We start from the raw sequence: 14,040 nt of genomic DNA on the forward strand, positions 1-14,040 counted from the left end.
TTGGGACTCACAGAGGGGATGACAGGGGGCTGAGACTCCTGGTGGTTTGCTGTGCTTGAAAAGACATGTCAAGCAAAGTAAAAGCATGGTTGCCCTTGCAAACAGGCTCACCTGCTGCAACCCTCTCCAGCTGAGCATCACTAATTTTGTGGGCTTGTAGGTGCTGGTGCCACGTAAAAAGCACACATGCTGGTGCTTCGTAAAAGCACCTAGTATGTTCTGTAAAGTGGTTGATGTTAGAAAGGCATTCAACCGTAGAAACCATATGAAAACACAGGGAGCCTGAACAAACCTTCAGCTGGTCAACTCCTGTTGAACCATCCAACCCAAGCCAGCATGGAGAATGGACGTTAAAGGATGATGATGTATGTAGGTAGGTAAGTAGGGTAAAATCCAAACTGTGACCTCTTCAAGCACGTGTGCTTTTCTCAGAATTACAATCCAGTCTGTTGTTGTATTGATGTTAAGTGCATATGATAAGATTTAAAAAAAAATTATCAGTTCAGTAGCATTGATGTACAGTTGCCTAAGTATCCAAAATATATCTGTGTGATCAACAAGGTTCTTGGAAACATCTGTGTGGATCTGGCGATAAATTCTTGGCTGGAGAATTATTCAAAAGGAAATAATCAGCAACACACCTGTGTAAGTTTTTGTACAGTTTAACTCATTAGGATGCTTAAGAACAACAAATACAGAGTTATTTCTTTACTACCCACAAGGGGCTACACACAGAGGGGACAAACAAGGACAGACAAACGGATTAAGTCGATAACATCGACCCCAGTGCGTAACTGGTACTTATTTAATCGACCCCGAAAGGATGAAAGGCAAAGTCGACCTCGGTGTAATTTGAACTCAGAATGTAGCGGCAGACGAAATACCGCTAAGCATTTCGCCCGGCGTGCTGACGTTTCTGGCAGCTCGCCGCCTGTTGAAACGTGGGACAGTCATGGCATCTGACAACAACAATTATGATGATGAGTTCAATACTATGTCGATACATTCCTGTGTAACAGATAATGTTATAAAGCTGTGTTGTAGTGAAAATGGTGAGGCATTTTGAAAGTGTTTCCTTTCTTATCAATTTTCCTGTATCTAGTGACATCTGATTCTTAATTCCTTTTCCTTTTAGTTCGGCGATCGAAAAGAACATTGGAAATAAAATCACAGAGTAGCAGTGGGTTTCAGTCCAAGCTGCTTCTCTCTAAGAAACGCATATCACCTCGTCACACTAAGAAACCCCCAGTAGCAGCAGCAGCAGCAGCAACAGCAACAGCTAAAGTGGTAGCTGCTGGTAGCAAAGCTCCAAAGAAAAAGACCAAAGAAAAGAAAGCCAGTCCTTCCAAAGCTAAAACTCCGTCACCGAAAACAAAGAAATCTACCTCTGATACCAGTAACAATGTAACACCAGATAAGAACTTTTCTGTGGACAATAAACCAGTGAAGAAGGCCTATGTTGTGTTTGTTGGTAACCTACCTTACAGTGTTACAAAAGAACAGCTAGAGGAACACTTCCGTAAAACAGGTATTGAAATAGAAGACATCAGCTGTTCATTTAATGTCATTCTGATTCACATTCTTTTCTGTAGGACTAAATCAAGATTAAATGTTTCACAATATTTAGTTTTGCATGGCTAATTGATTTATGTAGCATGGCAGTGTTGATGACAACAACTTGTGTATAAGTGGCTGTCACTGGTGTGTGACTCTGTCCTGTGCGTGAGCTGAGTTATATATGTGTCATCATAATACATTATGGCTGCATGAGCAGCAGTTTAATATTTCGTAGTTTGATGTGTTGCTGTGTTTAAGGTGTAAATTGACTTATGTGCCACATTTAGTTGAGTTTAGCATTATTTTTCTTTGTGTCATATCAGTTAACATCATTCCTTCCATCAATTTGTTTGTAATCTTTATTGAAGACACTTTTTCAGGCTAATATGGATCAGACGGAATTCACTGACGCAGATTTTCTGTAGCTTTGAATGTTAACCTGAGCCAACAAAGATCTCTCTTTGGTTGCTTGACCTATTAGAAATAGCTACAAAATTTCCCTCCAGTCACATCCTACTGTCTTAGAAAAGGTAAGACCTACATTGGATAATGTAGTCTCTGATATACAGAATGATGGGACAGTCAGAACTGGAATGTCTTTGATCATGATTATAGGTCTGCTTGATGAGGGTTGATTTGAGACTAAACAAGAGCAACCTGCAATATGCTGATGTTTTATCCAGAAGAAAATGTATTTGTCATCTATTTTATTTCCTGTCATGAAACTAGAACAATGCATTATCAGCATTGTTTTGTGCCTAAAATACTGGCATTGTGTGAATGGGTTTTTTGAGGCAGTGTTCAACAAGTAAATGTCTTTCCTGTTTCTGACTTTTTTTGGTCATCACTTATGAAACATAGGGATGTAGTGTATCTATTCTAAAGCTAGGTTGTGCATGGTATAAACTGGAGCAAGGCACTGGCACTAAAAAGCCCTTCATAGCCTGGAGGACATCTACTTTACATATTACTTGAATTGTATAGGGGAATGGTTACAGGGCTAGTTTGATAACCAGTGTTCTGTCATTAGCACTGTATCTCTGCAGAGACTTTCAGTAGCTACACCGTTTAGCATTCAGACTGGCCATATCCTGCCTGTTTTATGCTCAAACTGGCTAGATCTGGCCCCTGCATCTACCCTATGATGTCATACTAAAAATAAGCAATCACATCGAAATCTTAGATAATGCATGATTAATTCAAAACAGTGTGAATAAGCATCTCATTTGACAGAATAATTTGAATGCTAAGAGGTTAAATCTTTGTAGAGAAAACAACGGAAAGTGGTTCTGCTCCATATTTTTTTAGATTGGTGTTCTGTCTCCTGAAATTAATAAGTCTGACCACTCATTGGTAGATAGTTTGAATTAGAAAATGTAAAATATCTGATACATATGAAATGTAAAACAAAATTTTGTGATATTAGGTTTATGTAAATTTATCAATAATTGAAAATTCTTTTTCTTTTTGCAGGAGGAGTCAAAAAAGTTCGAATTCCTACAGAACGTGGCACAAACAAGCCTCGAGGATTTGCTTACATTGAATTCAAAGACAGAATTAGTCACAAGGTATGTTTTTTTTCCTTTTTTTTTTTTTTTGTATATATTTTTATGAAACAGAAGAGGAATCTTTTCAGTTAATAATGACATTTTTTGTAGACACGAGCTTCTGGTGTTATTATGGAAAGAAAATATTTTACTCTACAAACTTCATTCAATTGACATACTACAGTCACTTCAGGATTGTATAGTTGTCACTACAAATACCTTTTAGGTGTAAATTATCATAGAACCACAGCTGACTAACTTAATAGACTGTTTGGTCTACCAGCTAAAAGGAGTACATGGTTCATATTTCATCATAAGCAACATATTATGACTTGAGTATAACTCTAAATGACTTGGTCTAGCCAGCTGTATACAGGTATCAGTGTGGCAGAGACCCTGGGGCACTGAATACATAACAGTGACTTCTGACCTACACTCTTGCTTTATGTTTGTCAGGAGCTACCAGTTGTCTAGCTGGATTTCTGAAATTTGTGTTACATATAAGATTATTCAGGCTTTCTAGTCTTGTTATATTTCTTAAATCAAGGAATGAAATGAAGTTGTGAGCTCCACAATCAACAGTGCTGGAATCCTGTTATGGAGGGCAGTAATTGTGAATAAAAACTGATACACAGTAGAGGGGAATTCTTTAGTCCTACCACAAGTCAGCTTCTCTTGTTATGGGAGTATGATACAATGCACCCAGTCATGCTGTAAAGTGATTGATAATAGAGAAAGTATCCAGCTTTAAAAACTATGCCCACAAATAACACAAACAGCATACAGAGATTGACAATTATCTCTGTTGTTTTGTGCACCAGGTGAAGAACTATTGTACAATAGAGGGCAAAATCTGTCCAGTCTATGCAGGCATATAAAAAGCTGATGTGAAATAATGATGATGATCAAATTTTCTCTTTACACAATCAATCCATCTTGGTGAGTTTTGACATAACCACAAAAATCTCCAGCCACCATGACAAGTGGTTAATTATAGAATTGATAGAATGCCTTTACATTCTGGGTGCTGAAAAGTTCCTGGCTTTAAGGGTTTTGTGAAAGACCTGGTTGGAGGCCCAGCCTGATGAGTTCTTTTACAGGGTCTAGAAAAACTGAAGGACTGATGCAATAGGTGTATGAGTCTGAAAGGGGAATATTTTGAATAAAATCATAATTAACTGATTCTCTTGTATTTTTCTTTTAACCCAAAGTCAGGAACTTTTCAGCACCCCCTCGTACTTTGTCTTTCATTCTTTCAGGATATGTAAGTGCTGGTCAATTAAAATTTTTATGTTTGTTAGAGATCAATAGTATTATTGGCAATATGTGTAGTTACATAGCAGTTTTATTATTAATAATTGTAGTATTGTTTTTGATTAACATGACAAAGATTCTTAAATGTTCTGTAATTTCTTAATTATTAATTAACTGAAAAGCACTCATCATGTAATGGTAATGACTTTCATCTAATTAATGATCATTTTATGTTTTTGTGGTTATCATTACAACCAGTTGTAAATCTCTCTAATTCTAAGTTGGTACTCCAAACGGTCATAGATTTTATTCATTTGTTGTCTTCAGAGCTTTTAGTTTACAACATTTTCATCAGTTATGCTGCTCTCCAACTACCTAAAGCAGTCAACTAGATGTTCCTGTTAGATTAGATTAAAACCATATTGAGATTTTGCACTAAATATTACCAGTGCTGATGGCAGCAAGTTGAATAGAACATTATGCAATATTTGTTCCAGCTCTCTGAAATTAAAATCCTGTCAATCAATTTTTCATCCTTTGCTAAACCATCAGTCCTTCAGAAAGTGCTCTATGTTTAATAAATTTGCTTCATTAATTAGGCTGGGACCCTTAATTCCTGATTGAGTTGTAGTAGTGCTGTTATGTCTTGGGCATTTTCGTAACTTAGTACAGTTCAACCCCTTTCTAGGTCTGAACATAGCATATTTCTTCTTAGAGAAAAAAGAAATCAACCCAACACATGACTGATACTTTATTTATTGACCTCAAAAGGATGAAAGAAAAAGCTGGATCTTCTGGGATTTAACTTAGGGCGGTGAGAGCCAGAAGGAATTCTGCTAATGACTACCAACTCCCTGCCTTCATCACGGATGGTATTTAATGCAACATCTCCACCTAGTCCTTATCGAATTTAACATTTATTAGTCTGTATGGGAATCTAAGTCTAAAAAAGTAAATAGGAAATAGTTTTTATTATATTTGGAATTGTATTAACTTTTTTACAAATTTCTTCCAGATTGGTTTGCGTCTGCATCATACTCATCTGAATGGGAGACAAATAAATGTCGAATTCACTTCAATAGGTGGAAACAATCCAAGAAGACGAGAAAAATTGCAACAGAAAAATTTGAAATTAAGCAAAATGAAAAAAGAATTTCCAAAAGGTGAATCTGCTTGGAAATAATTTCCATCATTTCATCCTAAGGAAGGAAGTAAAACTTGATTTGACAGTTTAGGAAACCACCAGCAGCAGCACCACCACTTTAACAACAAAGAAGTGACACGAGCTACCAGAGCAGCTATCAATCACTTACCAAGGTTGCTTTGTTAACAGACAGTGGAAATTTACATAAATTTTTGTCATTCATTTGTCTGTAGCTCTGTGAAAATATCCTGTGTCTATCTTGATTTCAAGAAAAAAAAATTATTTAGTGCTTTTACAAGAGAGCTATTTTATTTAAGGTTAATTATTCTTTAGAATGAATAGTGAATTCTAATAATCTAGCCAAATAGTTTTCTTCCAGGATTCTTGTTCTTCCATTTAGACTATTGGGATAAGTATATTTTTTCTAGAAGCTAAAATGTTTTGGCTACCTTGCTAGGCATGATTTCAGAATTACTAATCATTAAAATACAAACACTTCAGACTATTCAAAATATTTAAAGCTACAAAGCAAAGGTTTCCAAGTTTTAAAACTTAATTTTCTTGTTTGCAACAAAAAGTTTGGTTAGATTTTTAAATATTGTTTGTAGACTACACAAAATGCAATTCACTTATTTCATCAGATATTTCATATTGCTCTCTATTCTTCCTCTCACATCTGAACTAAATTCTTCTTTTGAGTTAGAATTTAAAGACCCTATATTTGTGGGATAGGGATTCACTGCTGTATGCTGTTTCTGGATCTTTCCCCATTTTAATAAATTTATGGCCAAGCTAAGAGGAAAATTCCAAACTCCAAACATCAATCATTTACTTTCTTTGCAATTGTGACTGAACCCAATCATAAAATATGGATACTCTGTTTCTATTGCAGGAATTCACTGAATTATTTATTTATTTATTTATAAAATAACATGCCAGACTTTCTGTTTTCTCTACCATTGATATGAAATGAGGAAGCGTATGATTTTATTGCAGTGAATTATTCCATTAATAGCATTTCACATTTCAGTTCCAGAGCAACTGTACAGCCCCTTTACACATGTAAAACAGTTGCAAAAGAGGAGATTCAGGTTAAACAAAACTAGCACATTTTGTTGTTAATGTCAAAAACATTTCTTGTTATCTGGGCAACAATTCTTTTGCTCATATACTTTGTATAAGTCTTAATTTTTTTTTGTTACATGTCTTTTAACCTTATTTCCTAATTGTCCGTTTTATATTCATTAATCGGGACTTCCATGTACCAACAGAGGCCTTTAAAATAAAAAAAAAAAAAGAAAGTAACATAAGTATTACATGCTTCCGGTATGGAAACAGAATTTATTCATTGCTACATATCTGGATATTTTGTCTTTTTTTTAAAAATTTGTTTTCAATCGATCATTAGATAAACAGTTTTAGTCAAACGTTAGGCATTTATTTTTCTAATACTGGAACCAATTTCAATTAGAAAGCTAACATATGCTCCCATCTTAATTTTTATATCCCAATAAATCTGAATGAATGGTGCCTATGACCCAGACATCACAGACTCTGTTAAGCTGTCATATAAAACTTTCTCTTCTCTCCAAATTTATTTATTACAAATTCAAATAATATATTTTCATTTCATTTTAAATTATAAGTTTTCTTTAAAAAATAAATGTTGTTAGTTTAGTATGTTATTTGTTGGTCAGCAACAAAGCTTTAAATAAATTTTTTAAAAATAAATTTATAAAAATGAAACTCAGCTTATAATCTCTTGTTTAGGAAATTCTGGTATTTACCCAACGACCAAATTACCTCCCTTCATTTTCTTGGACATAGAGCTTTGAAAAATACTGTTCTATATAAAGAGTAGTATTTTATTTTGAACAGTTTTATCATAACTTGTCATTTTATCTGTAGAAATATTTCCAACTGCACATTAATTTTAACCTTATTTCATGCATAAGACAATTATTAAAACCCAGAGCAATTCCATATGATGGCTGATTGGAAGTTTACAGAAAGTAGTCTTCGACTTTACATATCGAAGTTTTCTATATATTTTTAGTAGAACTTCATTGATGTAAGTTACAGCCAACATAGAGAACTATTTTTTTAAAATGTATGGTAGCTCTAAATGTTTCTTTCCATGGTTGTAATTTAATATTTTATACAGATTTGATAGCTAAGTCATTCCAAATTATTTTTACTTTTCAGTCTGGCTGAATTATTTAAATTTTCACACAACTATTGATTCCATTGAATAAAAAAATCTGTTGACAAAATCAACATGGTATTGTTTATAATTGCTCTGTATTTGTCTAAAAATGGAAAAACCCCTCATATTTTTATGTGGAAACTTGAGTTTTTGTATCACAAATTGCAGTTGCTAAATGTGTTAAAAAAATGTTCTTCCTCTACAGCTAGTCTGGTAATGTTTGTATTAGGGCTGATTTAACTTGAAGTGACAATCATCTGCTTTGTCATTATAAACAAAAGGCAGGCATATTAATGACAACTGGAATTTAACCAAAAAAAAAAATAATAATAATAAATAAAATGTCAATTTTGAACCTTTGTGTTGGTACCACTTGCTCAACATATTGTGAATTGAAATAAAATCAAATAATTTGAAATATAAAATACAATTTCCTGTGCAATTTCTGGTTTATTATTGCTCTCAATCTATCACAGAAATTGCAACAATGATTAGCAAAGTAGAAAGTAAATCTGAACTGGGAGAACCAGAGAGACAAATAGTTGGATTAATTCAAAGCTAACACTGGTCTTTTTTATGATGAACATGGACTGCTACAAGAAGCCAAAAAACGAGGCATTGCATTGATCTAGTTTTAGCTGTATTAGGAACAGACTTATGAGTACAATGCTATATTATCATCTGCAGCATACTTAAAATTTACAGCTATTGAATCGCACAAAGTATTGGTCAACCAGAAGCTCTAATACATTTGCTTAAAGTTCCATGCAGGAGGAATGAACCTGGAATCTCATGGTTGCAAAATTAACTCCTTAGCCACTTAGCCATATGTGGTTAAGCTATGAATAGTTGACGTTGAATTACTGAATGTAATACTGAGTGTTAAACGTGGAAGTTTATTTTAATTACATTTTCTATCCTAACTGGTGCAACATAGCATCTTTAGTTTCCAATGAGCTAATAACTGGTTTATTGCATTTCTGATGGTGAAAATGACAAGGTAATGTCTTTGCAAATTACACAATAGTCATATTTATAAGCACTGTTTTTTTTTTATTCTCTTTCCACTGCTTTTGGCTCTATGATTAAAAACTAGCTGTTTCAAAAAAATATACATTATAACATCTATCTAAATGTGTTAATTATATGTTCCAAACACCAACTTAATAATGACAAAGCTATTTTATTAAATTCTTTATTAATGTGAAAATCAATTAAAAACAGGCAGTGTATTTCAGCAAAAATATGGTAACAAAAGGGTTAAGCATCAATAAAAGAGGTACATTATTTTTTTATCTCTCTCCTATATACATATATATATATCATCGTTTTAATGCCAATTTTTCCATGCTCGCATGGGTTGGATGGAATTTTTAAAGCTGGATACCCTTCCTCACCCGTTTTCAAGTAAGGTAATATTCCACCATGACCATACATGTTTTCATGGAAAATTGGAAACAGCTATCAATACAAAGTCAAGGCAAGGGGACAGTAACACACACACACACACATCATATTCACATATACAATGGACTTCTTTCACTTTCCATCTACTAAATCCACTCACAAGGCTTTGGTCAGCCCAGAGCTATAGTAGAAGACACTTGATCAAGGTGCCATGTAGTTCAGAAGCAAACTTCTTCCCAAATAGTCAAGTCTGCACCTATCTCACACATAAATATATTTACAACATATACACACATTCTCAAAAGGCTGTTGCACAATTGCCACATAACTAAATTCAAGGCTTTGATTAACCTGAGGCTACAGTAGGAGACTTGTTGAAAGTGCGATACATTGAGATCAGTCTTGGAACCATTATGCAGTTGCAATGCAAAGTTTTAACCTCACAGCATACTTAGGTTTGTTCCAAAGATAACTATTATACTCTTACTCTTTTACTTGTTTCAGTCATTTGACTGCGGCCATGCTGGAGCACCGCCTTTAGTCGAGCAAATCGACCCCAGGACTTATTCTATCGGTCCCTTTTGCCGAACCGCTAAGTTATGGGGACGTAAACACACACCGACATCGGTTGTCAAGAGATGTTGGGGGGGACAAACACAGACACACATACATATATATATACGACGGGCTTCTTTCAGTTTCCGACTACCAAATCCAGTCACAAGGCTTTGGTCAGCCCGAGGCTATAGTAGAAGACACTTGCCCAAGGTGCCACGCAGTGGGACTGAACCCAGAACCATGTGCTTGGTAAGCAAGCTACTTACCACAAGTAACAAACAATTCATGAAATATAATGCTACTTTCTACTGATATAACAGTTTTATAATAACTCTTGATGGAAAATGCATTATTGGTAATGTACCATGTTGGTTTCATTTTTGCATCTGGTTTGCAAGATTCTCTATGTGAATTTGTGTTGAAATAAATTTTGTGTCTTGGGAGAGTTATTATGCCAATATAATTAACACACACTAGTTCGATTCCACTCATTTATTATTAATCAGTTGGTTAAATATCTGATTGTTTTGCTTTTGTTTGTCAAAGCTCTTTCATTACTATTTGCAGCCTTTCCAATACACTAGCATAAGTGCATGCAGGCTCACATGCAGCAAGATCTCAAACAAACAAACACAGCCTCTATAACAGGCTAAGTCGGTAGTTATTGAAAAAGTTGCAAGTAGCAATGAAAGAGCTTTGACAAACAAAAGACAAAACAATTGGATATTTAACCAATTGAGTGGATTTGAACCAGTGTGTGTGTTAAGTTAATTATATTGGCATAATGACTCTCCCTAAACATAAAATCATGTTGATTGTTTAACCCTTCAGCATTCATTTTACTGTCAAATGTAATGTTTATCTATTCACGTCATTTTCAATTAATTATGTATTATCTTGTAGCTTTGATATTTTGATGATGTAACTGTCTGTATTCAAAATGATATTGTTGAATAGGTAGAAGCTAGATCTGACCAGTTTGAAACACAAAACAGGTTTAAACACTGAAGGGTTAAACTAAATATTACTGGTTTTTCTTGTGTTACCCTCTCCTCACAAGTGAATGGTTTATATTGATGATAGGAAAGACAACTGGCTATGAAACATTTGCTCTCAAAAATTAATGCAAATGTCTGGATTTGTGTTACAATCTGACTTGCAACTTGGAAAAATTGAATATAAAACAGTTTAACAAAAATCCTAACAAAAACGTTTAACATTAAATAACTATATGAATTGAAAGAAAGAAGAGTGGAAATGTAAGCGTTTTCTGTAATGTTAAGATGCCTCAGACTTGTATAAGGGGAGATCAAATACAATGGGTGGATTTGTGAGGCAATAGTTTATTGTACAGCTTGAAGCATTGATGAATGTTGTCATCTTATTAGTCAGGATGCCATAACCTGAAATATAAAAATAGATGTTCAGAATTACTATATCAGTAAAAGAACAGTAATTAATTAATTTTTTTACTTGTTTTAGTCATTAGACTGTGGCCATGCTGGTTCCGCACCTTGAAGAATTTTAGTTGACTGAATCAACCCCAGTACTATTTTTTGTTGAACTGCTAAGTTACGGGGATGTAAACACACCAACATTGGTTGCTATGTGGTACAGACACAAAGACAAGCGTATATACATAGACACATGAGGTTCTTTCAGTGTCCGTGTACTAAATGCACTCACAAGGCTATAGTAGAAGACATTTGCCTAAAGTGGCACACAGTGGGACTGAACCCAGAACCATGTGGTTGAGAAGCAAACTTCTTACCACATAGCTACTCCTGTGCCTATGAATAGATACACTAGAAAAAAAAATATGCAGAACTACCAGCATCGGGTAGGATACCTTGCAATAATAATTCTGATTCTAAGGTGAAGAGCTGGCAGAAACGTTAGCAAACCGAGCGAAATGCTTAATGGTATTTCGTTTGTCTTTATGTTCTGAGTTCAAATTGTTCCAAGCTTGACTTGCCTTTGATCCTTTTAGGGTCGATAAAGTACCAGTTGTGTACTGGAGTTGATCTAATTGACTGGCCCCCTCCCCCAAAATTTTGGGACTTGAAGACTGGAAGCAACATGAAATGAATCGCCTGGTCCAGGGATTGAAACTGTAATCTTACGGTCTTGAATCCAATACCTTAACCACTAAGTGATGTACCTCCACCAGTGGTACTCATTTCTACAGTTGAGTGAACTGGAGCAACATGAAATGAAGTGTTTTGCTCAAGAACACAACACATCCAGTCCAGGAATCAAAGCCACAATCTTACGATCATGGTGCTGACACCTTAACCACTATGCCATGCACTTCCACTTTAGGAAGAATATAGCTGATTGAAATAAGCCACTGTATTACTGGTATTTATCACAAATTCCATAGAATTGAGTCAAGCTTCCATAGAATCTGTAATCTCTGTTGAAATACCTAACAGGAAATCAATCATATTGCTAACAACTGAAAAAAATTGCATGAACATCACAACTTCATTTCTTTCGCTTAAATCCAAGCCCTATGGCTATAAGAAAACTGAATTGGTAGAGTTGTTACAATATTAGATATAATGCCTCATAATATCTGTTCCAAACCTCTATGCTTTGAGTTCAAATACCACCAGCATCAACTGTGCCTTTCATCCTTCTGGTGGGGTCAATAAAAAAGTACCCATTCAGGTACCTATTGTTAAAACTTAGGGGTTCAAGCAAGATGTGTAACAGTATTTGTTCTGGCTCCTTGTGTTCTGACAGCCACAACACTGGTGCCAAGCCATGTTAGGCCAAGTTAGCAACCTTTCCTTTGGATAGATATTGGTGGCATGGAGAGGGGAAACTTGTATGCAGGGGCAACTGCTAATCTTCCTTTAAAAAAAAAAAAAAACCTTGCTCAGGTATGCGCATAGCTATGCCAATATATGGTCAACCTTGATTGATGGAGAGCCCCATGACTACAAGTAAACAATATTAATTATAAAAAAAAAGAAATGATGTAATTGAAAATAATTTTTACCTTCATGAATATGTCCGTAAACATGAAATTTTGGTTGGACACGCTTCTGAATGGTGTTGAGGAGGTCAACACAACCAGCCCTCAAGCCAGATCTGCAAAGATCTCCATAACCTGTAGTATGGGGATAAAAGAAGAAAATCATCATCCGTGCAGCTCGCCAGCTCCAGTTAAACCATCCAACCCATGCTGGCATGGAAAATAGATGTTAAATGATGATGATGATGGAGAATATTCAGGGTGTTGTTGATATACAGACAATTTACAAAGAAAAAAAAAAAAAAAAAAAAAAAACTAATTAAATGGAAAATTCTCTTACCCAGAGGTGGTCCATGTGTCATTAAGATGTCCACATCATCAGGGATAAGATTCCATTTTTCCAGCAGTTCCTTACCTCGGGGTAGATTGAAGGCCCAGTTGCAAAAAAGTGGTTGCCTGTGTAAAAAGAAAACTATGAGATACAAGTGACATCAGGTGATAGAGGATGTTCAGTGTGTTTCAGGTTCTTGTAGAATCAATTTGAAACTAAATATAGTTTTTGTATAAAGTTGTCTGACATGTAACAAAGATGTCACTAATGGGGTGTCATAATGATTTGAAACTTTCATCTCTGATGTAATCCTTTACAGATGCAGCAAATATAGGGTAGTTATGAATGTTGGCTCCACAGGCAACTTATATGTTGGTGTCAAATATGTATATTTGGGGTGGGGGTTAGTTGATTACGTTGACCCCAATATTCAACTGGTACCTATTTTATCAAATTTGGAGGACTGAAAGGCAAAGCTGACCTCAGAAAAAATTTCACTTAGAATGTAAAGATGGCCAAAATGCCTCTAAGCATTCTCCCTGGCAAGCTAACAATTCTGCCAGCTCTTCGTTTTGGAATACATTAAAGAAGGATAATAGGCAGGTTGAAAAAGAGAAAGAAACTTAGTTACTGGAACTGGTAGACTAATTATGGCCTCTATCAGCAAAATCAGATATATAATTTTTTAAAAATAACAAAAGAGGTGAGTTTTGAAATGAAGAAGATAATAACATTTTGGTAGGGATGTTTCTTTGAAGAAGAATCTTAGTTGTTCAGTAGCTAAAGTTAAATCTACCACAGACTTCTAAAAAGGTATAAATATAATTGCACTGTTCAATATTTCAAATATCTGGTTCGTAGATATAATTGGCACTCCATTGGTTATGGTGACAAGTGCTCCAGTTGATCTGTTCTCCAGAACAGCCTGCTTGTGAAATTAACATGCAAGTGGCTGAGTACTCTACAGACACATGTTATCAGGGAGATCCAACGTGACACAGAATGTGACAAGGCTGAGTGGACTGGAGCAATGTGAATAAAAGAATCTTTCTT

At 35.0% G+C, this 14,040-nt stretch overlaps 2 protein-coding genes across 8 annotated transcripts in view; one reads left to right on the forward strand and one right to left on the reverse strand.

The window, feature by feature from the left end:
* The window catches only part of LOC106879991 (uncharacterized), a 23,572-nt gene extending 15,793 nt beyond the window's left edge, over positions 1-7,779 (forward strand). The window contains exons 3-5 of the mRNA XM_014929769.3: positions 1,136-1,528; positions 3,031-3,125; positions 5,374-7,779. Coding sequence (XP_014785255.1) covers positions 1,136-1,528; positions 3,031-3,125; positions 5,374-5,541 — 656 coding nt within the window. The 3' untranslated portion in view covers positions 5,542-7,779. The remainder of the gene's footprint in view (positions 1-1,135; positions 1,529-3,030; positions 3,126-5,373) is intronic.
* Positions 7,780-8,887: 1,108 nt separating this feature from the next.
* LOC106879990 (metallophosphoesterase domain-containing protein 1) overlaps positions 8,888-14,040 on the reverse strand; it is a 31,027-nt gene continuing 25,874 nt past the window's right edge. For 4 of the 7 annotated variants that reach the window (XM_089364111.1, XM_089364110.1, XM_089364112.1 and 1 more), the window contains exons 5-7: positions 12,997-13,112; positions 12,681-12,866; positions 8,888-11,076 (exon numbers count right to left, since the gene is read on the reverse strand). In XM_089364111.1, coding sequence (XP_089220237.1) covers positions 10,952-11,076; positions 12,681-12,866; positions 12,997-13,112 — 427 coding nt within the window. In that variant the 3' untranslated portion in view covers positions 8,888-10,951. The remainder of the gene's footprint in view (positions 11,077-12,680; positions 12,867-12,996; positions 13,113-14,040) is intronic. The other 3 variants (XM_014929767.3, XM_089364114.1, XM_089364115.1) reach the window with 1 other exon arrangement.

This window comes from Octopus bimaculoides, chromosome 16 (assembly GCF_046866305.1).
Source record: "Octopus bimaculoides isolate indiv1 chromosome 16, ASM4686630v1, whole genome shotgun sequence".
Taxonomy (NCBI): Eukaryota; Metazoa; Mollusca; class Cephalopoda; order Octopoda; family Octopodidae; genus Octopus; species Octopus bimaculoides.